General features: G+C 34.8%; 1 protein-coding gene across 1 annotated transcript in view; it reads left to right on the forward strand.

Moving 5' to 3' along the window:
• Window positions 1-57: 57 nt before the first annotated feature.
• akna (AT-hook transcription factor) overlaps window positions 58-23,030 on the forward strand; it is a 28,836-nt gene continuing 5,863 nt past the window's right edge. The window contains exons 1-16 of the mRNA XM_073825011.1: window positions 58-475; window positions 6,441-6,790; window positions 7,021-7,189; window positions 8,426-9,281; window positions 11,312-11,615; window positions 11,824-11,898; window positions 14,990-15,137; window positions 16,041-16,168; window positions 16,742-16,801; window positions 16,879-16,997; window positions 18,423-18,588; window positions 18,669-18,838; window positions 18,916-19,083; window positions 20,370-20,616; window positions 20,730-20,833; window positions 21,082-21,362. Coding sequence (XP_073681112.1) covers window positions 6,605-6,790; window positions 7,021-7,189; window positions 8,426-9,281; window positions 11,312-11,615; window positions 11,824-11,898; window positions 14,990-15,137; window positions 16,041-16,168; window positions 16,742-16,801; window positions 16,879-16,997; window positions 18,423-18,588; window positions 18,669-18,838; window positions 18,916-19,083; window positions 20,370-20,616; window positions 20,730-20,833; window positions 21,082-21,362 — 3,181 coding nt within the window. The 5' untranslated portion in view covers window positions 58-475; window positions 6,441-6,604. The remainder of the gene's footprint in view (window positions 476-6,440; window positions 6,791-7,020; window positions 7,190-8,425; window positions 9,282-11,311; window positions 11,616-11,823; window positions 11,899-14,989; window positions 15,138-16,040; window positions 16,169-16,741; window positions 16,802-16,878; window positions 16,998-18,422; window positions 18,589-18,668; window positions 18,839-18,915; window positions 19,084-20,369; window positions 20,617-20,729; window positions 20,834-21,081; window positions 21,363-23,030) is intronic.

A 23,030-nucleotide genomic window follows, 5' to 3' on the forward strand; every position in this document is an offset into this window, starting at 1 on the left:
TGACAACGAAGTCCCGCCTTCAAATCAACGTCTCACACTCTGTATAATGCTGTATAATTGATTAATCCTACGTCTTTGTTGTAGCTTTAGCATTTTTCCTGCAAGAAAAGTTCAATGTTTCCACGCTAGAACACAAAACCGGCACATTTCGCTCTGTATTTGAATATTTAAATTTGAAGTGATATAAAACTAGTAGCGTGGAGTGAGTTACAGAGATTTTGGTTCGTAGCACAACGCGAGAGAAACTGAACAGTGGGACGACAACAAAAGTAAAAGTAAAAGCAACCTAGACTTTGAGTTACATGCATCTGACAAAAAGCAGGTGAGAAGTCCATGTTTGCCTCGTCGCTTGGTGATAGAGGGACGGGCTGGTGGTGTTAGTTTGTGTGCTGTTCTCAAGGCAACAGTCTGAAGTTCATGCATTCACATGAAGAGCGCTGTTTTTGCACTGGAATACGGTTTAATAATGTTCAAGGTAAGCAATCTTAAATACTACAGTCAGTGGTGCTTTGCATAATATTTTGCATGTCTCAAAGAACAGGAACTATTTGTATTTCACTGCTTAACAGCTTGCATATTTGCAACTTTTCCTTGCTCCTGATCAACAGGTTAAACCTCCTTCTGCTTGTTAGTCAAGTTGTACAAGTGTATTCCGCTATTAACTAGACAGAAACAAGTGCTTTCTATATATATATATATATATATATATATATATATATATATATGTATGACGACTAAAAAATTAATTGAAATAAAATGCATATTGTATTTATATGTTAGAACCAATAAATGCACTATATAACTGCCTTTGCATATGCTTTATTGTTAACTTTAATAACTTACATGATAAATAAAGCAGGTTAAGTAAAAATATGACTTAGTGTCAAGTTATAAAACAGTTAATTTGTAGTTGACATGATATGAAGTACCGACTACAGTCGTATAATTGGACATGTTAAACCTTATATTAATTTATAATTATCGTGTAATTTATTTATTAGTATTTAATGTAGTATTATAGTATTACTTATTATAATATATTATAAAATGCAACATATGTGGTATCTAATTTTATTATTTAAGTATTATGATTTGTTGCATATAACCTTATCATTAGGGATGCTCATTTCGGTTAATTTTCCTGACCGACAACCGCTGCTCGTTATCCGATCATTAACCGTTAACTGATAAAATTAGAATAATGAATTCGTTTAAAATAAAAATAGAATGCACGAGTATCTGTGATGATACATAAAAATACAAGCAAATGTTTTATTTTAACGTGCAAACAGCAGCATACAGAGCAACAACAAAAACTGCATTCATATACTCAAATTATCACGCATCAGCAGCGCTTCTGAGAACAGAGAAAATCAGAATGAAGAAAAAAAGAATAATATAAATAGGCCTACACTAAATATGTATAAGTTAAATAACTACCTAATTAAGATGACAGAACTAAAACACACTGAATCCTTCTATGCGCTTCGAAGAAAGGTACCGGTCTTGTTTTTCTCGTCGGACATAAAAACATATAGCGGACCAGCTTATACCTCAGTTTTTAACATGTGGACATGCTGTACGGATAGACTGGAACGCTCTCTGTTAACGCTTAGATCCGTGATAAAAACACTTCACAAAAATCCTTTCAATTTGCGGTTCGGGTCTTTTCATCCACTGTGGAGACACGTGTTTTCACAGTGTTCAATAGCCAATCACAGACATTTCTGTTGATCACATTATCGCAATGGCCAATCAGAGGCGGCTATGTTACGATCCTCTCACCACTCAAAGTGCCGGTTTCAATTCTGCTGAATTCTATACCTCCACGAACTCTCTCATTAAAACAAAGAAAGTGTAGACATGATGTAAATAAGAGATCCATTTACAGAGTAAAGGTTATTTTATTACTTTTTATTAACTTTGTGAGATTGCGATTAACTACAGTAATGTATGAGTGAGAGCTTTCCAGTGATTGTAAGGGGAGCGCGCTCTTTTTAGACTATAATTAATTCAGAATTTGAATACATTTATTCATGGATTCACTCTTTGATAACCCAATATCGCCATTGCCATCGTGTTGCATAGGCTACTTACATGAGTTACACAAACTAAGAGAAGGTAAAGCAGGTGCTTACTCAGCAAAATATGTCTGAACAGCCGCACTGCACGTGTCCACACGCCTGCGAGTAAACATTTTTTCTTTCACCATGCAGCAAACGTAAAAAATAATATATATATATATATATATATATTTATATATATATATATATATATATATATATTTATATATTTTTTAACCGTTTAACTGATAGTAATAATCGGTTAAAATTCTTACTGACGGTTAACGGTTAAACGGTCAATATGAGCATCCCTACTTATCATACACTACCACACTACACTACTTTTTTAAAATCTGCTCACCAAACCTGCATTTATTTGATCCAAAGTACAGCAAAAACACTAAATATTTTTACTATTTAAAGTAATTGTTTTCTATTTGAATATGTTTTAAAATGTAATTTATTAATGTGATTTCAAAGCTGAATTTTTAGCATCATGACTCCAGTCACATGATCCTTCAGAAATCATTCTAATATTCTGATTTGCTGTGCAAAAAAACTTTTATTATTACTAAGTTCGAAAACAACTAAGTAGATTTTTTTTTTCAGTTTTATTTGATGAATAGAAAGTTCAGAAGAACAGCATTTATTTAAATTCTTTTGTAACATTATCAATGTCTTTATCATTACATTTGATCAATCTGAAGCATCCTTGCTAAATAAAAGTATTTTTTTATACTGATACAAAGCTTTTGAATGGTATAGTGTATAATGTTACAAAAAACATAAATGCTGATCTTTGTATCTTTCTATTCATCAAAGAATCTCGCAAAATGTTTTAAAATATTGATGATAATAATAATAATAATTATACAAAAAAATGTTTCTTGAACAGCAAAGCAACATATTAGAATGTTTCATGAAGGATCATGTGACGCTGAAGACTGGAGTAATGATGCTGAAAATTTCACTTTGATTACAGGAATAAATTATATTTTAAAATATATTCAGTAATATTGATTTAAATAGTCAATATTTCAAAATATTACTTGTTTTGCTGTATCTTGAGTCAAATAAATGCAGACTTTGTGAGCAGAGGAGAATTCTTAAAAAAAAACATTAAACATTTTACTGTTCAAAAACTTTTGACTGGTAATGTACATTTCTTACTGAAAATATGTAAATGAACTTTTTTCAAATAATCAAATAATCCCAAACATGCCATGTAAAATCATTGAATATGGCATACATTTCATTCCCTGAAGTTAGACTTGATCATGTGGCCTGTTCCTTATACCCTGAATCTTCTTGGCCCTTAAGGAGCTTTAGTGCTCACTGTTCGTCTTATTAATCCTGTTCAGCTCTATCTGTGTGTGTGGGGGCACTGTAATGTAGGCTATTAAGTACAGTAACAGTGAATGATCTATATATAGGATACTTGTTGCTTTTGGCTGAGTTCACCACAGGCTCACTGAATGGATGGCAGAGATTTAGACAAGCGTTTAATTAGAACTGTAGCGTATGCACTGCACTCGGGAGATTAGCAGACTCCCTCAGCGACTATGTTTGTGTTCACGCTGGCGGAGGATGCTGACAGATTGCTACGGTTTGTGTGTCTCTGTGGAATAGTTAGTTGCAACAAACAAAACATACATAAATACAAATAAGTCTGCTGCACATAGGACGTGACGACATGAAGTATCCGCTCTTGTAGTCTGTAAAGAAACTACAAGAATGTATGTGCTTGCCTTTTCAGGGTCACTTTGCAGTTTTTCAGAGTTCATATCTTAGACTCAAATGCCTTTGTTTTGATTTTAAAAATGACAAGTATGCACAGCTGTGCTCTGGATTGTGGCTTTGAAACAATTTAAGGCCTGTAAACCAAATTTAGTTTCGAAAAATGTAACGGTGGTTTTCTTATAAAAGGGCTTTTCATTTGAAAGTTCATATGAAAGTTCTTTCTCAGCCAGTTTGCCACAAAGCAGTGTTCTGAATGCTGATTGGCTGTCTTTAGAATGATGCTTTGATGCCTGTGGTCGGTCAGCGCATGGCAGAGATTGTTGTGTGGTTACCAAGGCAATCTAGGGCCATGTGAAGGTTGTGGGTTGTTTTCTTAATGAAACAAGTACTACACACCATTCACCTTCCAGACTAACTGTTGTTTAAAATGAAAAGTGAAAAAAAAAATAGATAAGACAAAACTAAAGCTCCTGTTTTGATTATGCAGCAATTAATGCAATATACACACACACATATAGTTGAAGTCAAAAGTTTATACACCTTGCAGAATCTGCAAACTGTTAATGATTTTACCAAAATAGGAGCTTTTTTTAGTGATAATTGTTCATGAGTCCCATTTTTTTTTTTGCCCTGAACTGTCCACTGTTCTTCAGAAAAATACTTCAGGTCCCACAAATTCTTTGGTTTTTCAGCATTTGAACCCTTTTTAACAATGACGGTATGATTGTAAGATCCATCTTTTCACACTGAGGACAACTAAGAGACTCATATGCAACTAATAAATGCTCACTGATGCTTCAGAGGGAAAAAAAACAATGCATTAAGAGCCGAAGGGTAAAAACTTTTTGAATTGTGAATTTTACTCATTTTTTCTTCTGGAGAACATGCAAGTATCTCTTGTAGCTTCTGAAGGTCAGTACTAAATGATAAAAAAAAATAGATTTAGGCAAAAAAAAAGACAAATGTACACACTCTCATTATGTTCAAAAGTTTACACCCCTGGCTCTTAATGCATTGTTTTTCCTTCTGAAGCATTAGTGAGCATTTGAACCTTCTGTAATAGTCCCTCAGTTATCCAAACTGAAGGATTTTTCTGAAGAACAGCGGGCAGTTTAACTGTTCAGGACAAACAAAGGACTCATGAACAATTATCACTAAACAAAAAAACAGCTGTGGATCATTCAGGTAACAACACAGTATTAAGAATCAAGTGTATTTAAACTTTTGAACAGGGTAATTTTTTTTTTTTATAAATTAAACTATTATTTTCTCTTGTGGACTATCTGTAAACATCTTTTATTTAAAATATCTTATTCAGGTCAGTACTAAATAAAAAAGACCATGCATTTTGTATGATCCCTTTTATTTTGGTAAAATAATTAACATTTTGCAGATTCTGCAAGGTGTATATAAACTTATGTATTCAACTGTATATCGGTTCAAAATATCGGTTATCGGTCTACTTGATCTGTAATAATCTATATCTGTCAACCCCTATTTATAATTTTAATCAAAAACACAGACACACTATCAAGATATATATACCCTTTGTTTTTAAGTTACGCTTTATTCCTCTCTCTCAGGGCTTATGAAGCAGGTGAAGAGCTGCATTATTTATTCAGATGTTTTGCGGTTCCACTTGAGAGCAGCTGTTTACAGACTTTGCATAGCCTTTCATCATGCTCAATTAGCACTGAGCTCCGGTACATGAATGACAGCATTAATTAGACTATTGTAAGGAGTTACATAGACGATCGCGGTATATTCACTGAGAACAGATTCTTTAGTCATGTCCTTCTCCTCCAGCTTAAATGGATTTATTAACTGTTAATGTTTATGTAAACAGCTGATTATTTTTTAGCTGGTTATTTTTCTTTGATTATGTAATTAGCTTGTCTGTTTTATCTCAGAAGAGCATGAAAGGTTATTGGTAATGCATCAGTCAATCAATGGAAAGACGAATTATGTTACCGTTGCAGTCAAAGGTTTACATACACCTTGCAGAATCTGCAAAAAGTTAATTATGTTAACTAAATAAGAGGAATCATAAAAAAATGCATGTTTTTTTTTTTTAAGTACTGACCTGAATAAGATATTTCACATAAAAACGGGGGCGCCAGGGCAGGGGTGTAAACTTTTGAACAGAATTAAGATATGTACATTTTTCTTATTTTGCCTAAATATCACATTTTTATTCTTTTAGTATTGCCCTTCAGAAGCTACAGAAGATACTTGCATGTTTCCCAGACCTTCAAATTCCAAAAGTTTTCACCCCTGGCTCTTAATGCATTGTGTTTCCTTCTGGAGCATCAGTGAGCATTTGGACATTCTGTAATAGTTGCATATGAGTCCTCAGTGTTAAAAAAAGATCTAAAAATCATACAGTCATTGATGGAAAGGGTTCAAATACACAATGCTGAAAAACCAAAGAATTTGTAGGACCTGAAGGATTTTTCTGAAGAACAGCAGGCAATTCAACTGTTCAGGACAAACAAGGGACTCATTAACAACTATCACTAAACAAAAAACGACACAGTATTAAGAATCAAGTGTACTCTTGTGGAAGCATCTTTTATGTTCAGTCAGTAAAATAATTAACATTTTGCAGATACTGTACTGTATTTCTGTGTTTTTCAGGTCATGTTAAATCACCTTGATGACCCTTGAGTGGACATTATGCAGGATGTTCATAAAACTTTCCTAAATGGTCAGTGATGAGAGATGACATCAATATCAATGTGGAGCTGGAGGCGGTGTAGAAGCTCAAGGTGGAATATAAGAGAGCGATAAAGAGCCAGGTAATGGAGCGGAGCAAAGGCGGTACCACCGCAGGGGTTCTGGTGTGGACACCAGCCCCAGCATACTCCTCTCCTTCAAGCCCAGACGGGTCGGACTTCAGCTGGGATGAAGAACCAGATGAGGACTTTCAAAGCCAGATGGATGAGAATGGCATCATTGGTCTGGCAGAGAGTCAAGGGCAGCAGGAGGTGAGGACATCAGAGATGTTTGATTGATATCTGCCCATTTATTGGTCATTTAGAGCAGCCTCACCAGGGCACTTAATCAGAAGAATCTCATTACACTTAAAAACACTTGCCAGAGCTCAGCTGTATTTAATTAGAAACATTTAATCAATTTATATGCCCTGGTTGTGGATTGATGGTGCTTTTTAAAACTTGCAACTGTTTAATAAGCATCTCATGATTTTGTCAATCAGGAAGGAGAGGAGGAGATTGCAGAAGAACTGTTGTGGGACGTGAAGACCCCTGAGCCCGAGTATGGGCCGCCACCTGCACTAGAAGAGATAAGCTGTCACCTGAGTGAGCTGCTGGACTCTGAGCCACTCTCTCAAACCACTGGAGATGACTGCAGCTCTCCATCTCAGCGTAAGGGTTCACTTCAGATTAAAAAACATCCAGTAGAGTTTAAATGCATAAAGCTACACTATAGTAACTGTGTAATAAAGTGATTTTAAATGGACAGTTCACCTAAAATTGAAAATATTATCATTAATTACCAGTGATGGGAATAACGGCGCTATAAATAAACAGCGTTACTAACGGCGATACTTTTTTCAGTAACAAGTAATCAAACAAATTACCCCCGTTACAAAAGTTTCCCCCGTTATAACACCGTTACCGTTACTTACAATAAAATGCGCGTTACTATAACTGAGAACACTGAAGCGGTTTTCATGCGAGCAGCGTCTCTCTCAGCCATAGGACCTCTCTTTCTCTGCGGTGTGTGTGTGTTTGTGTGTGTTCGGGGCCGGGGCGGGACACATAACCGGTGATGATGATTGGTGTGTCTGTAAACGTGGTGTAACTGAGAACACGATGATTGGCTTAGATTGAGTAAATTTTCGTTGTTTGCCAATTAGAGGCAGAGTAGCGCGGGTGCATGCACAACCACACGCACGGTCAGTCGCACACACCAACATCCAGGAGTCACAACGATGGCAAGTCCAACAAGTTCAAAGGTAGCTTTTGCAAACTGGAAGTATAAGCACTACTTTTCCCTCGCTGAGGTGAAAGGCAAAAATGTTTATGTAACGTGCAACTTATGCCCAGGAATTCTAATCTACTGAGGCACCTCACATCGTCACATGCCGCCACAAAATTAGTGGCTAAGAACGCAGGTGATATATTTTATTAATTATTTTTATTTTTTTAAGTAATGCAATAGTTACTTTGCCTGGTAATTAGTTACTTTTATAATGATGTAACTCAGTTACTATTTGTGAGAAGTAACTATAACTAATTACTAAGGTACGTTTTAAAGGTACGTGCCCAACACTGTTAATTACTCGCCCTCATGTTGTTCCAAACCCGTAAGACCTTGGTTCATCTTTAAAACACAAATTAAGATACTTTGGATGAAATCTGAGAGCTTTCTGACCCTGCATAGATATCAATGTAACTATCACCTTCAAAGCCTGGAAAGCTAGTAAGAACATTGTTAAAATAGTCCATGTGACATCCGCCATGTTCAACTGCAATGTTATGAAGCTACAAGAATACTTTTTGTGCACAAGAGTATTTTGTACCAAACTTTGGTAGTGTAAGTATCATAAAAATAGTCCATGTGGTCTAAGTTTTTCATTCAAGTTATCTCCTTTTTAGAGGAAGAACACAAAACAGATGATGACCGAAGTGTTTTGTTGGAAGATTGGACTGACGATGAGGATGGTGCAAGGAGCCCAACAATTCACAGGCACACCTTAAACTCTTTCCCACAGAGAGACAAAGTGCTAGACATGACCGATGAGGAAACCGAAGTGAAGGACACATGTGAAGATGCTCAGAGATTCACAGTTCAAACATTTCCTGTCACAGAAGAGATGCCATCTATGTTCGAAAGGGCGACGGACCATGATTACAATGAAATCCTCCAAAATATTCCAATTTCAGAAATCCCAGAGCATTCTGAACAAAGTGATTCTGAGGAACTTGAGGAAACCAATGAGCAATTTCTTCCAGTCTCACATGGTATCTCTAGGAACACTTCTGATTCCTTTAGTTTTCCCTATTTGTCCTCAGAGGAACTGATGAATAACTGTGGGATTGAAGCTGAGGCATTTCCAGAGCTAGGGCATATTAGGGCAAAGTCATCTCTTAGCACTCCTAAAACGTACAGCACTGTTATAAAAGAGGAGGAGATTAAACACAAGGTCACACCTCAAACTTCAGCCAGAAGCCCTGTAATAAAAATCAGACTTGGAAAAACGCACCAAGATGGTACGAGTGGAGAAACACTAGAGCTACACAGTCCTAACCACAATCTGCAGCCTCCAACGCCCTCTCCCAGAAAAACAAACCCAGCTTCCTGTGACGATCAGGTTTCCATTCCAGCGCAGTGCATTTCTAAAGCAAGCTTCTCCCCCTCAGAACGTTCGCCACCTCCTACATCTCACCGGTCTGCATCAATAAAGAGCCACAGAACCTCCAAAACCTCTCACACTGATCTAGATGACGTCAGGTAAATGGACACAAATTCATATTCTTATTTTCATTTTATTAGTATACCATTTTTTCAATTTCTCAGTAAATAATTTTAAAAGTAATGAAAAAAAGTATCTATTACTTTGTCATTTCCCCAAATTTGTCACTACCGAAACACAATAATAATTTAATAAGAAGGGTTATATTGATCTAATAAGATTTTGCTTACATCTTCCTTGTAAATATATATATTTTTTCTATTATTTATTAAAAAGTTTTTAGAGGTAAATCAATAACTGTTACAGTTGTAACTATTTCAAGTGTGATTTTTGAGATTTGTTGAATTTTGAATCCAATTTTTCTTTGTAAAAGGCAAAAAAAAAAAGGCAAAAAGTTGATCATATTGATTTCAGACTTAAAGGTTGTATCAGCGATTTCTAGCCTAAAACATAAAGTGTCAATTTCAGCTTACCTTTCTTCACGATCCGCTCGCTGCCTGCCCCATAAATTGTCTGTGAAAAAAACGCGTCTCTCTGGTCAGCCTAGGGTCCGAGATATGCCAAAAAAACAATCGGCACTACCAACCTTTCCACACAAAAACAAACAGTGTTCCAACCAATCAGCATCAGGGGTTTGGTGTTGTGGACTTTCGCTCCGCCTCCCTCACATCCCTGCACCAGTAGGAAAGTCCACAACACCAAACCCCTGACGCTGATTGGTTGGAACACTGTTTGGTTATGTGTGGTGTGTTGATAGCGCCCATTGTTTTTTTGGCATATCTCGGACCCTAGGCTGACCAGAGAGACGCGTTTTTTTCACAGACAATTTATGGGGCAGGCAGCGAGCGGATCGTGAAGAAAGGTAAGCTGAAATCGACACTTTATGTTTTAGGCTAGAAATCGCTGATACAACCTTTAAGGATTCATTAGTTTGAATATACACTGAACCAAACACTGTCATAACATCTTAGTTGATAATTCAGTATTCTTTATTTTTGACAAAACATCCCATGTTTCGGTAGCGACGGTAATGTTTTGGTAGCGACCACATCCTAAAACGCTACTAAAACATACTAAAATATAAAAAAATTTGCATAATGGTACTACAATTTTTGTATTCCCCTAAATAAAGGATTAAATGTGTCCCTTATTATGTGGTCACAGTGTGAATGTTACAGTAGTGACAATTTTAGATACTTTGAAGTCTAGCTCAAGGATGCTAATCAGCACATGGCTAGCACAGTTCTGAAACAGTTGTACACATATAAAAACTATGTTGTGGAATATCTTCTAAAGAGGTGTTTATTTATAAAAAAAAAATGGTGTTGACGTTTCTTAAAGTTATACACAGATTTTTCATACTTTTAAACGCATTTTCCTCAAAATGATGGGGCCTATCTACTCACCATCTAGCTATGAGAGAGAGAGACACCAGGGTTGCCAGGTTTTACAACAAAACCTGCCTTTTTGCTACTCAAAACTATCCATTTGCGTTTCAAACTGTTAAAAATACCCTATTCTGCTGGGTAAAACACATGTTTTTTGGTGGGGTTCCCTTGGTAAAATTTGCATTCCCAAGGATAAATATCATGTAATGGGGTTGCTTCAACCCATGGACATGAAAAACAACCCGTGGCAAAAGTGCTAAAGTAGACCAATTCCACTTGAAAACCGGGGACTTGGAAACACTGAGTGACACATACATATTTCCTGATCATAAATATAGGGGTGTAGTTAAAGTCTCAGCCAGTGGAATAAAACATACACTGTTTCGGTAGTCACATGAAAAAAATGTGACACATTTTTATACATTTAAGTTTCATAATTTACAAAAAAAAATGTATATAAAAAAAGATATTTTTTAATAGATAAGTAAACATCTCAGATTTGAATACTTGAACTGCTTTTTAAATGTGTTTTTTTGTTTGTGGGACAGCAGTTTGCACCAGTTCTGTATAATAGCCCATATATTTTCAGAATTTCTACCATAATGCGATTAGTCTATACCGTGCGCTAATGCCAATTTAGCATTATTTTTAACTGATTATTGCTGTATATGTATTCTTAGGAAAGGACAGCTGAGTCACCCTTTACCTGATTTCTCCAAAGTGGAGCCAAGGGTACATTTCCCAAAAAAGAGTGGATACAAACCTCCTAAAAGCCGTCGACCTCCCCATGTTAGAACTTCATATCCAGATCTTCCTGTAGTGTTCAAGTCCCCTGCTGAGATTGTGAGAGAGGTCCTTTTGAGCAGCTCTGATGGGTCTCCAGGAAGCCCCTCCACAAGTGGGACCCACAAGCGTCTGCACAGCACAGTACCAGAGGAGTTTCGCTGCCCCCAGCAGGCCAGCACTCTCATGCAGCAACTACAGGTATGCAAGTATTGAATGAGGAAACACTATTGAAATGTGTTGTGTGCAATTGTGAATATTCACCAGTCATTCATTCAGTCTTCAGTGTCACATGATCCATCAGAAATCATTCTAATATGCTGTTTCGGTGTCATAGTTGATGCTGATTTATCCAAGAGGCTTAAAAAGATTTCTTTATTCTTTTTTTTTCTCTTTCTTATTCTCACAGGAGGACTATAACAGGCTGCTTACCAAGTATGCAGAAGCTGAAAATACTATCGATCGACTTCGCCTTGAAGCAAAGGTTGGCTTCACAGACTGTGTTTATGGTTTTATGCTTTTTTTTTTTTTCCCCTCTTCATTTGAAGGTTGACGTGAATTCAGTGCCATACTCTCTCCCTCATATCAGCAGGCCTGTCTCCTTTCTGTGTGTGCTCTGATGTCGGCGCAAGCTATTTTTAGACTCCTCAGGCTGAGTCAACACAATATAAATGCAGAATCTCTTTTGTGACCGCCATAATCACAGCCCTCAGTTTAGCAGCACCACCGTATTCAAGCACAGGCTCATTTTCAAACTGAGGGCTCTTTTTGATTGATGTTTTTCTTCAAATGAAAGGCCTGCAGAAAGGGCATACACAGATCATTTCAGAGAAACACTAGCAAACAAACAAACAAACAAACTGAGACAATAAGCAGTGTACATACAAAAGCGTTACTTGTACAAATGATTATATTATCTGCAAATGTACACACACATTGAATGCAACACATTATCTATTAAAAAATGTATAAAATATTTATATCGATTCAAAGCCTAATTGGCATTATCATTTATTTTGATGAAATTAGCTCTGTTTATTTGTCTGATAAGGTCATACATTGCCTCAGTGTAGAAAACAGTTACTGTAGTAAACACACAACAGTGTCAAGTGACAAAGTGACCTGAAACAAATCTGGGCCTGAGCCATCAACAGGATTAACACAGGATGTGATGTCTTTTCTTTCTTCAAACACTCAAGTTTTTTTTTTTGTTTTTTTTTTATAAAGAAGTCTCTTATGCTCAACAAGACTGCATTTATTTTATTTATTTATTTTTTATTTGAAAGTACAGCAAAACAGTAGGGGGAGAAATTATAGAAATCTATATTTTTATTTAGCAAGGATTCTTTAAATTGATCAAAAGTGATGGTAAAGACATTTATAATGTTACAAAAGATTTCTGTTTCAGATAAATAGTGTTCTTCTTTAGAAGCCCATTTCTGCCACTAAATAAAAAAAAAGGTAATTGCATTTTTTTTTTTTTTTTTTTTTTTTTTTTTTACAATTCTGACTTTTTTCTTAGAACATTTGACTTTACAATTTGTCTCAGAACTGTGAGATATAAACGCACAATTGCGAGGAATAAAAAGTGAGAATCGTGAGATAAAAAGTCGTGGCTGGCTTATAAAGTCAGAATTTGCGAGAAATAAAGTCAGAATTGCGAGTTTATATCATGCAATTCTGACTTTATAACTCCCAATTGCGACTTTGTGTCTCAGAATTGCGCGTTTATATCTTAGAATTCTGACTTCATTTCTCATTGAGTTTATATCATGCAATTCTGACTTCATTTCTCAGAATTGTGAGTTTATATCATGCAGTTCTGACTATCTCGCTATTCTGAGAAAAAAAGTCAGAATTGCGAAAAGTCTAAATAACCTTTTTTTATTATTCAGTGGCGGAAATGGGCTTCCATGTTTCTTCTGAGATTTGAAAAAACATTTTTGAGCAGCAAATCAGAAAATAAGAATGATTTCTGAAGGATCATGTGACAGGAATAATTACATTTTAAAATATATTCAAATATTTATTCAGTTATTTTAAATGGTAAAAATTTTTTTTTAATTTACTGTTTTTGCTGTACTTTGAATCAAACAAATGCAGGCTTGGTGAGCAGAAGAGACTTCTTAAAGCATTACAAATCTTTTGACTGGTAGTTTACATAAGAGATAATGTGTTACACAGTGCAAATTTACTAACCATGCATACATATTCACTATTTTTACAGCTCACCATTGGAAGTTAAAGTAGCTAATTTAATCTAGTTCTCTGTTCGGTTTTGTTTCTCCAGCTGCATTTTCTCTAATGCTTAAGTTCTGCCCCCACATGTCCTGGCCATCTGCCTCTGCTTTAACAAACACAACAGCTCAAAATAGACAGGGTTCCTTCACCTTAATCCCTTATTGACTTAGTTGTGGTTTCTTTTGTATATGAGAATAGGTGTTGGTGATAAATTATAAAACTATAGAAATGGAAAGGGCCCTTCCAATCACTCAAAATTCATATAGAAATATATAATTTATTTGATGTATGGTAGGAGTCAACCAACTTAAAAATCATGGGATTATTAGTTTTACATAAATCACAATATTATCATCATTATATATAATATAAAGTACCAAACAGATTTAAAAAAAAATATATATATATATATATTTTTTTTTTTTTTTACTCACCCCTATGTGAAAATTGTAAACAGGCTGGTAAAACTGCTAATTGGGATCTGATGATCTGCTTCTGGTATTGATTGTGTAATAATATTGATTTTGTTTGAAAATGGGTGGTTTTATTCAAAAGACTCAGAGGTCATTTTGAGGTTATGTTCAGTTTGATTTAGTGTCTTCAGAGGCTTATCAAGAGGTGACAGTCGTTCATCCTCGATTAGGTTTCAGACAGCACACAAACCATTACTTCACACTTAAGTCACGTGTGTGTGTGTGTGTGTGTGTGTGTGTGTGTGTGTGTGTGTGTGTGTGTGTGTGTGTGTGTGTGTGTGTGTGTGGTAAGGTGTATGGATATCAGCCTTATTTTCATTGTGTTTTCTGTGTATTTCTCTATCCATTGTCTTATCAGTAAGTCCAGAAGTGGAAAACCCTATTAAATGGCCTGTTTTATGATCCCTTTATTGTAAGCAAGTCACCTCTGTGCTGCTTTGTGGTTCAGCCAGTAGCCTGCAGTAAATCTGAGGGTCTGTCAGGTGGGCGGGCAAAACAGGGCTGTATTTCTCCAGTGGTCTCAGCATCTGCACACAATGAGATGCGACACAGTCCTTGTTATGTTCTTCCCACTATCACATTAACCCTTTTTTTTTTTTTTTAGTCCTAAAGGTACGGTATACAATGTAAACATGACCGCAAGTCATTTTATATAGAGCACAGATGGGACATGAATTTGTTTGCATGGGACTTTCATTGATTTTTAAGCATTGCAAGGCATTATGCATAGTAACGGGCCTGTGGATTATTGGCAAAATAGATTTTTTTTTAAGACGGATGGTTGCTGATTTCTGTTGCCTAAAGGAGCCCTTTAACCATTGACTCATGATTGTTGTGTATGTATGTGCTGTGTGTTTTCAGGTGGGTCTCTGTTCTGAACCCCCAAAACCCAATACAGCTATCCTGTCAGGTGTTATTCAGGAAGCGTCAAAGGTCATAACCCTCAGCTTTCCTCAAGCACAGAGGGCACAGTTCGGCACAGGCTCTGCCCAGCAGAGGGATCACCCAGGTACATTACATTTACACTTTAAAACTGTGTGCTTGTATAGTGTATTTAACAAAATCACACAGTTATAATCCTCAAACAGAAGTGTTATCATACTCAAACATATATTCTCTAAATAGTCCAAAACACAGCTGAATTTTTATTTTGGGGTAATTATTTATTTTTTATTTTTTAATGCAACAAATTATTTGAAATTATTTCGAAAACACTGCAGACTCCATTTTAGTTTGAAAACTGAGGGGTTGCGTGTAAATGGACCAAAACAAAGACTTTTGAAAATGATGCCGTGGATGCCCACATTAAAGAGTGTCAAAACCACATTTGTGTTTGAATTTCAAGATGCCTTGCATCAAATTTTAAATGAAAATTAAATTTCAGAACTGTCTTGTAATCTCCTCTTAATTTAGTTTGCATTCAAACTAAATAATTTTGTTAAATGTTACCCTGGACCACAAAACCAGTCTTAAGTCGCTGGGGTTTATTTGTAGCAATAGCCAAAAATACATTGCATGGGTCAAAATTTTTGATTTTTCTTTTATGCCAAAAATCATTAAGAAATTAAGTAAAGTTCATGTTCCATGAAGATTTTTTGTAAAATTCCTACTGTAAACTTATCAAAATGTAATTTTTGATTTGTAATATGCATTGTTAAGAACCTAATTTGGACAACTTTAAATGTGATTTTCTCAGTCTTTTTGATTTTTTTGCTGCATCAGATTTCTGATTTCAAATAGATGTATCTCGACCACATATTGCCCTATCCTAACAAACCATACATCAATAGAAAGCTTATCTATTGAGCTTTCATATGATGTATATATCTCAGTTTTGTCAAATTTAACCTTATGACTGGTTTTGTGGTCCAGGGTCACAAATGATCTCAAAATTGCTTTGTTCACATTGTAGAAAACTTCAGAAAAACGCCAGCTCGCCCTTCTTCCGTGAACTCGGTCAGCTCGAGGAGGTCTGGATCTCTCACTGCAGACAGTCTAACAGAGACTCTGACTACACAGACTCATAGATTTCAGCTACAGGTAACCAAGTTTAAAATAACCCATTTGAACCTTTTAAAGGTGTCTGTAGCAGACTATCATTGTCAAACTTTTAAGGGAATCCTAGATATTAAGACTTGTATGGCTTAATATAACATAAAATAAATAAAAAAATATACTGAAATATGTAGTAGAAAACCCATGAAGGATTTACATTATTTTAAAAATCCACACCGTTTTATACATATTTTGAACTATGATGGACACCATTGTTTTGATGACGTGAAATGGTTGCACTCGGCGGGCTACTGGCAATATCTGTTGCTATTTTTACCACAACAGAATACACAACTTGGAAAATAAAATACTGATAGGATGACCACAACGACTGAAAGGGCTTACAGGTGGTGATGGATAAGTATAAGCTTAAACCAAATTCTCATTTTAAAGTCCAAAATGAGTCTTTCATGGGTTTTCTACTACATATGTCTGTAAGAGACATTATTTATGCTATATTAAACCATACAAGTCTTTAAAAAAATCAGAGTACCAGGCATTTTGTTATTTTAACAGCATTGCTTTCATCCTAAATCAATTTTTTTTGGGCTTGTTCAGGTTGATGCTTTTGAAGCGCTTCTAAAGAATGGTAAACTCAAGCCCTGGGAACAGATGAAGGTATGCTGATGCTTTTCAAAAAACTATTAATTTTTTTAAAAACAAAGTCAGACTGACTCAGTCTGAATCATCTACAGGGTGTCTCCACACTGGCACAGGGACAGGAGTCTCTTGAAAGGGCTTACCTAGATGCACGAGCCCAATGTCAAATGCAGCGGCAGCAAAAAGGCGGTCATGTTACCTTTGACCCAGACAGGTAGCCTATTTTTATATGAATGTAATATATATGTGAACCTGGACCACAAGACCAGTTTTAAGTATGGATATGTTTGAAGCAATAGCCAAAAATACATTGTATAGGTCAAATCTATTTTTCTTTTATGCCAAAGATAATGTTCTGTGAAGATATTTTGTACATTTCCTACTGTAAATATATCAAAAAATGTATTTTTAATTAGTAACATGCATTGCTAAGATCTTAATTTGGACAACTTTAAAGGCGATTTTCTCAATTTTAATTTTTTGCACCCTCAGATTCCAGAATTTCAAATAGTCATATCTCTGCCAAATATTGTCCTATCCTAACAAACCATACATCAGCGGAAAGCTTATTTATTATTAACTCAGTTCAAAATGACCCTTCTGACTGGTTTTGTGGTCCAGGGTCACAAAAAACCCTGGATTTTTTTTTTTTAAAGAAATGAAAGAAGTTCACTTCCAGAACAAAAATTTACAGATAATTTACTCACCCCTTGTCATCCATGATGTTCATGTCTGTCTTTCTTTCTTCAGTCGTAAAGAAATTGTTTCATGAGGAAAACATTTCAGGAATGTTCTCCATATAGTGGACTTCTATGGTGCCTGCGAGTTTGAACTTCCAAAAAGCAGTTTAAAAGCAGCTTCAAAGGGCTCTAAATGATCCCGGCTGACAAAGAAGGGTCTTATCTAGCAAAATGATTGGTTACTTTCTAAAAAAAAAAACAATATAAATACTTTGTAACCTCAAATGCTCTTCTTGTCTAGTTCTGCGTCAAATCTGTGTATTCTGGTTCAATACAGTTAGGGTAGGTTGAAAAACAAATTTTCTCCTCCAACTTCAAAATCATCCTACATCGCTGCAGAAGTACTGACCCTGTGTTTACAAGGTGAACATGCAAAGAAGGTCAAATGCCCTTTACAAAAAAAGGTAAAACAGCGATGTTGGGTGATTTTGAAGTTGGGGGAGAAAATGAGATGGGAGTTTTTTGACCTACCCTAACTGTTGAACCAGAGTACGCATGCACATTGCAGAGCTAGACAAGACGAGCATTTAAGGTTAAAAGTATATAAATTGTACATTTCTTTCTTTTTTTTTTTTTCTTTTTTTTTTTTTTAAATATTGATAATCGTTTCGCTAGATCTTGGTTGGATCTTCCTTGGATGGGATCGTTTAGAGCCCTTTGTAAGTTTTTTGTTGTTGTTGTTGTTGTTGTTTTGTAAGTTCACGCTCAAATGCACCATAGAAGTCCACTTTATGGAGAAATTTCCTGAAATGTTTTCCTGAAGAAACAGAATTTCTTTACAACTGAAGAAAGAAAGACGTAAACGTCTTGGATGACAAGGGGGTGAGTACATAATCTGTCATTTTTTTGTTCTCCTTTAATACTTGAAGTGATGTGACGTGTGTTTGTGTGTGACACAGGGACCTAGAAGGTCAGATCTTCAGATCTGGGATGCGACTGGAGGAGCTGAAGGAGTGGCTGGAGCAAACAGAACAGAACCATCCCGTTTCTAAACCTACGTCAACCCCTCTGCCTCCTTCAGATGTGCTTTCTGTGTCCATGCTGGAGACCGAACCTCTACCTGAGGTGCCTTAAACTTCCAAACCTCTGATCTCACTGATATAAAGAACATAAAAGTACTGATTCTCCCCTTCATTGTTTCTCAGAGCCCACTGTCTGCTGTTCATCCTGAGACTTGTGTTGGCGTAGAGGTCAGTTCAGTTAGTGGAGAGAGTAATGCAGACGGAGAGGAGGAGGAGATCCTCCCATTTCTTCTTCAACCCCTGTATGACAAACATCAGCGTGTGGAGAAAGACTTCAGTAAGCTCATGGACTGGTGAGTGACCTTCGACCAGCATATGGAAGAAGGAACAACTTTACATGTCAAGCTCAATATCTTGTTTTCCTACCCAGCTATCAGAGTTTTAAAGAGCTCCCTGGGATGATGGGCCCAACTGTGACTTTAAAGAGCCAGGACTCGCTGGATTTTGGAGGCTCTGGTTCTCCTGGGAATACAAGCGTAACGGACAGACAACAGCACAGGACTGTTAATGAGCGAGAGACTACAAAATCTGCTCAGCAGTGAGTCCTGAGCCTATTTCACATCAGCTTTACAAATTTTTAGTAGCTGTAAGAGCTTGGTAACTTTTGGAAGGAAATAATAGGATAGGTAAGCTAGCAATATGTCAGACAACAGAGAAAAATTCTCTGTTTATAGTGTTCATAATCACAGATTATTTTATCATCACTGTGATTGGGCCGAACTAACAAACCTTGAGAAAAATGACAGGTACCATGGGTAAGTAAATTACCTGACCAATTATTATTTAATTTTTAATCTAATTTAATATAAATATATTTTTTTTCAAATTTCAGATTTATTTTTTATTTGTTATAATTTCGTTATTTTTAGTTTAATGAAGTCAATTTATAAAGTCAAATAATGCATAAAATAAAAAAATAATTAACTATTAGTTAATTTAGTTTTCCATTTTATTATAAATTATTAATTTTATTAAATTTTAATTTCAGATTTATTTTTTATTTCAGTTATAGTTTATTTTTAGTTTAATAAGTCAAATAATACATACAATGAAAAATGTATTAACATTAGTTAATTAGTTCTATTTTATTATAAATTTTAGTTATTTTCCAATTAAAATTAAATGTATTAACATTAGTAAATAATTTAGTTTTTCTATTTTATTGTATTATCAAATGTATTACACTTTTTGTTTAAGTTCATCCTGAAATTGCTTAAAACTCAACTAAAAATAAAAAAATATATATTTTATTATAAATTATTAATTATGTTAGTTTTATTTTATTATTAATTTTATTCTGAATTATTAATTTTATTATAAAGGTTTTTTATTTTTAGTTTATACTTTCATTTTATTAAACTGAAAATACCTAAAGTCAAATAATACATAACTAAATGATTAACAAATGTTAATACATTTTTAATTTTATCTTATTTAATTAATAATTTTATCTTAAATTATTAATTTTATTATAAAACTTTTAAATTCAGTTTTTTTAGGATGAGCTTAAGCTAAGAATGTATAAATGTTGCTTTTGCAACTAACTGAAATAAAGTAAAATCTTTTTTTTCTGTTTTATTTTATTTTAATGAATGTGAAAGTTTTTATTATTATTGTTCTACCATCTTATTCTAACTCCATGATTAAAAAGTTTATTGTCACAGACATAATAATATTTATTTTGTGTTTGTGATCTAAACATCAGCTGTATGTTGTTATCAGGTTTTGTAGGGTAATCGAGGGTAGCAGCAGTTCAGTCCGCTCCACCGTTATCAACACCTGGCTGTTTGCTCTCATTCATCTCTCCATTCTCTCTTTCGTTAGGCAGGCAGCAACAGATTGTGTCCCTCCCTTCGGCCCATCTGTCAGGTCACAGGTGTGTGACTCTATGGAAACTCACCCAGAGGCTTTTTGCCACTCCTCAGTGTTGCCAGGGCAACCGAGTATGGAGAGGAAAATGGCAGGAAACAGGAAAACTCAAAGCAGTAGCTTGACCAGCCTGGCAGAGAGCACAGAACCAAGACCTATGGGTTTAAAGGCAAAGGCAAAGACTGTCAGAGCATCTCCTATGGTCAGTGCCTATACTTTATTTGTGATGAACAATACTGTATATCATATTTAAATGAGTGTTTCTTTCAGTGCATGAAAAATAGGGTTTTCTTGAATATATTTATAACACTGTAGAATGGGTTCAAGTCTCCAGAGACTGACAGTGGCTTTATGGGCTCTGAGAGCAGCCAGCTCACTCCTGCAGTACACAGTCCTCTCCAGCAGAGAGCAGTGGTGAGGTATGAATCATCTTCACTAGAGTACTTCGACTTTGATCCTGTGATCCATAATTAAACAAAATCACTGAAATATAATGTTAGAGGTGTTTATGCTCATACTCAGGGTTAGGGGCTCATCCTGCATTATTTGTGCTTCAGACATCCATTTTAACACAACTCTTGCGCCTCAAGTGCTTTAAGTACCCAAAAACACATTTGATAAACATATTTTTTTTTACTATTTTTCCTCTTTCTGATATCTTCTTTAGTTCCATCAGGCTGTCTGGCCCACACATGAAGAACACAGAAAGACCAGAATCTGCTTCTCCTTCTAGACAGCCTTTTGTGGTCTCCGCTTCTCTGAATACCCCAGAAGAACACCTCACCAAGTCTGAAGGATGCACAGGTTCTGTTAGGAGGAGACAAGGGGAGGAAAGGTGTTCTTCTTCCAGTCTTTCTCCTTCAGTATCCCCTATTCATTGGCCCAATAGTACCCTTCTGCCCTGGCCGAGCAGCCTGACCAGCCAATCAGAACATGGGAGTGACCAGGGTGGGTGTAGGTTTGACATTGCAAAATAAAAGCATATTTTAAAAAAAATGTTTTCAGAAGACACAATAATAATTGGTGAAATCTTAGCTTATAAGATTTAGTTTGTAATTATTAGTTAATGTAATGAGTTAATGTATCATGAACTAACTGAATAACACTTTCACACACTTTACAAGGTTTATTAATATAATGTTAATTTTCATGTTTGATAAATTTGGATAAATTAACATTGCTTTTTAAGTATTTACAATTACCAATAATATATAAATTACTATTAACCTGAAATGATAAATCAAATAAATAAATAATAAAATACATAATATTGGAAATATAAACAATAGTTAATAATTTTTAGTTATATATATATTTTTACACACACACACACACACACACACACACAGTTTGGTTAACATAACCTCAACAATTTTGGATCAGCGTTTTTGAGAGTTTTCAAATTCAGTTTTTTCCATTTGAATTTTTTTTCGATTGAGACTAAATTAAAAATATTAATCAAACAGCATGTCTAATTAATTAGCATATCTAATTTTTTTTAATCTAGGGGAAAAACATTGAAAATTCCATTAAAAATAATGTTTTAATAGTACTACTAGTAGTTTAAAATAGAATTATTAAATTAAGTCATATTTTTTACAACTTTTATATTGATGGGTTATGTTTTATTTTATTTTTTTTCCATTTTACTTTTTCTAGACTCTATTTTAATGGTTAAATAAAAAATCCAACAGCATATCTGATTAACTGAAATCATTAAATTGACAATTTAACAGCAATTTATTAAAAGTTTAGCAAAATTGACATTTTTAAGGTCCTATGAAATGTTTTATTTTTTTTTAATAAATTTTATACAATTTATAAATTGTTTTCCATTAGTTTTCAGAATTTCTATTTTAATGGTTTCATTAAATATCAATACTTAAAAGCATCTCTAATTTTATATAAAAATATAATAATTTATTATTTTATTTTATTTTATGTTTATTTTAATTTATTTATTTATTTATTTATTTTTTTTCAGAAATACTGTGTGTTTACATTTTCCTGGTAAATAAATTCTGCTAAATAATTTTCTGGTAAATATTCCAGATTTAAAAAATTAAAAACATATCTATTAAAATTCCAGTTCCATTAAAACTAATGTTTTAATAATTATTTTTTACTCATAGTAGTACTATCATTACAAATTTACAAGTCATATATTTCTGTCACAGTCTCTTCAAGGTAAACCAAACCTATTTTGATGTGTTGCTGTAAAGACCTTTAGGTTTCTGTTTGAATGTGATATGATGAGTTTTTCCTCAAAAGAAACAGCTTATGAAGTGACTCTCGGAGCAGTTCTAGAGATTTTGTGTTCATATTGAGGCGGCAGAGGCTGAAAACACTGCGAGTGTCACACGCGCTTCAGTATGTCTGTGTGCCATTCATTCACACAGAGACACACAGATTCCTCTTTAAATACTGTTTTCGCAGCTTAATATTCACAGACACTAGTCTGTTTTGCATTTTGAATTAATTAATTATTTATTTATCTAAAAGTTGGCAAATTGCCTGATGCTACGCATTATACAGTGAATTCTGCATCACGGAAATCATATGGCCTTATTTGCAATTATAATAGCTAAGGAAGCTGACATGGCGATAAAACGCCAA

This window comes from Garra rufa, chromosome 19, assembly GCF_049309525.1.
Source record: "Garra rufa chromosome 19, GarRuf1.0, whole genome shotgun sequence".
NCBI classification, from domain to species: Eukaryota; Metazoa; Chordata; class Actinopteri; order Cypriniformes; family Cyprinidae; genus Garra; species Garra rufa.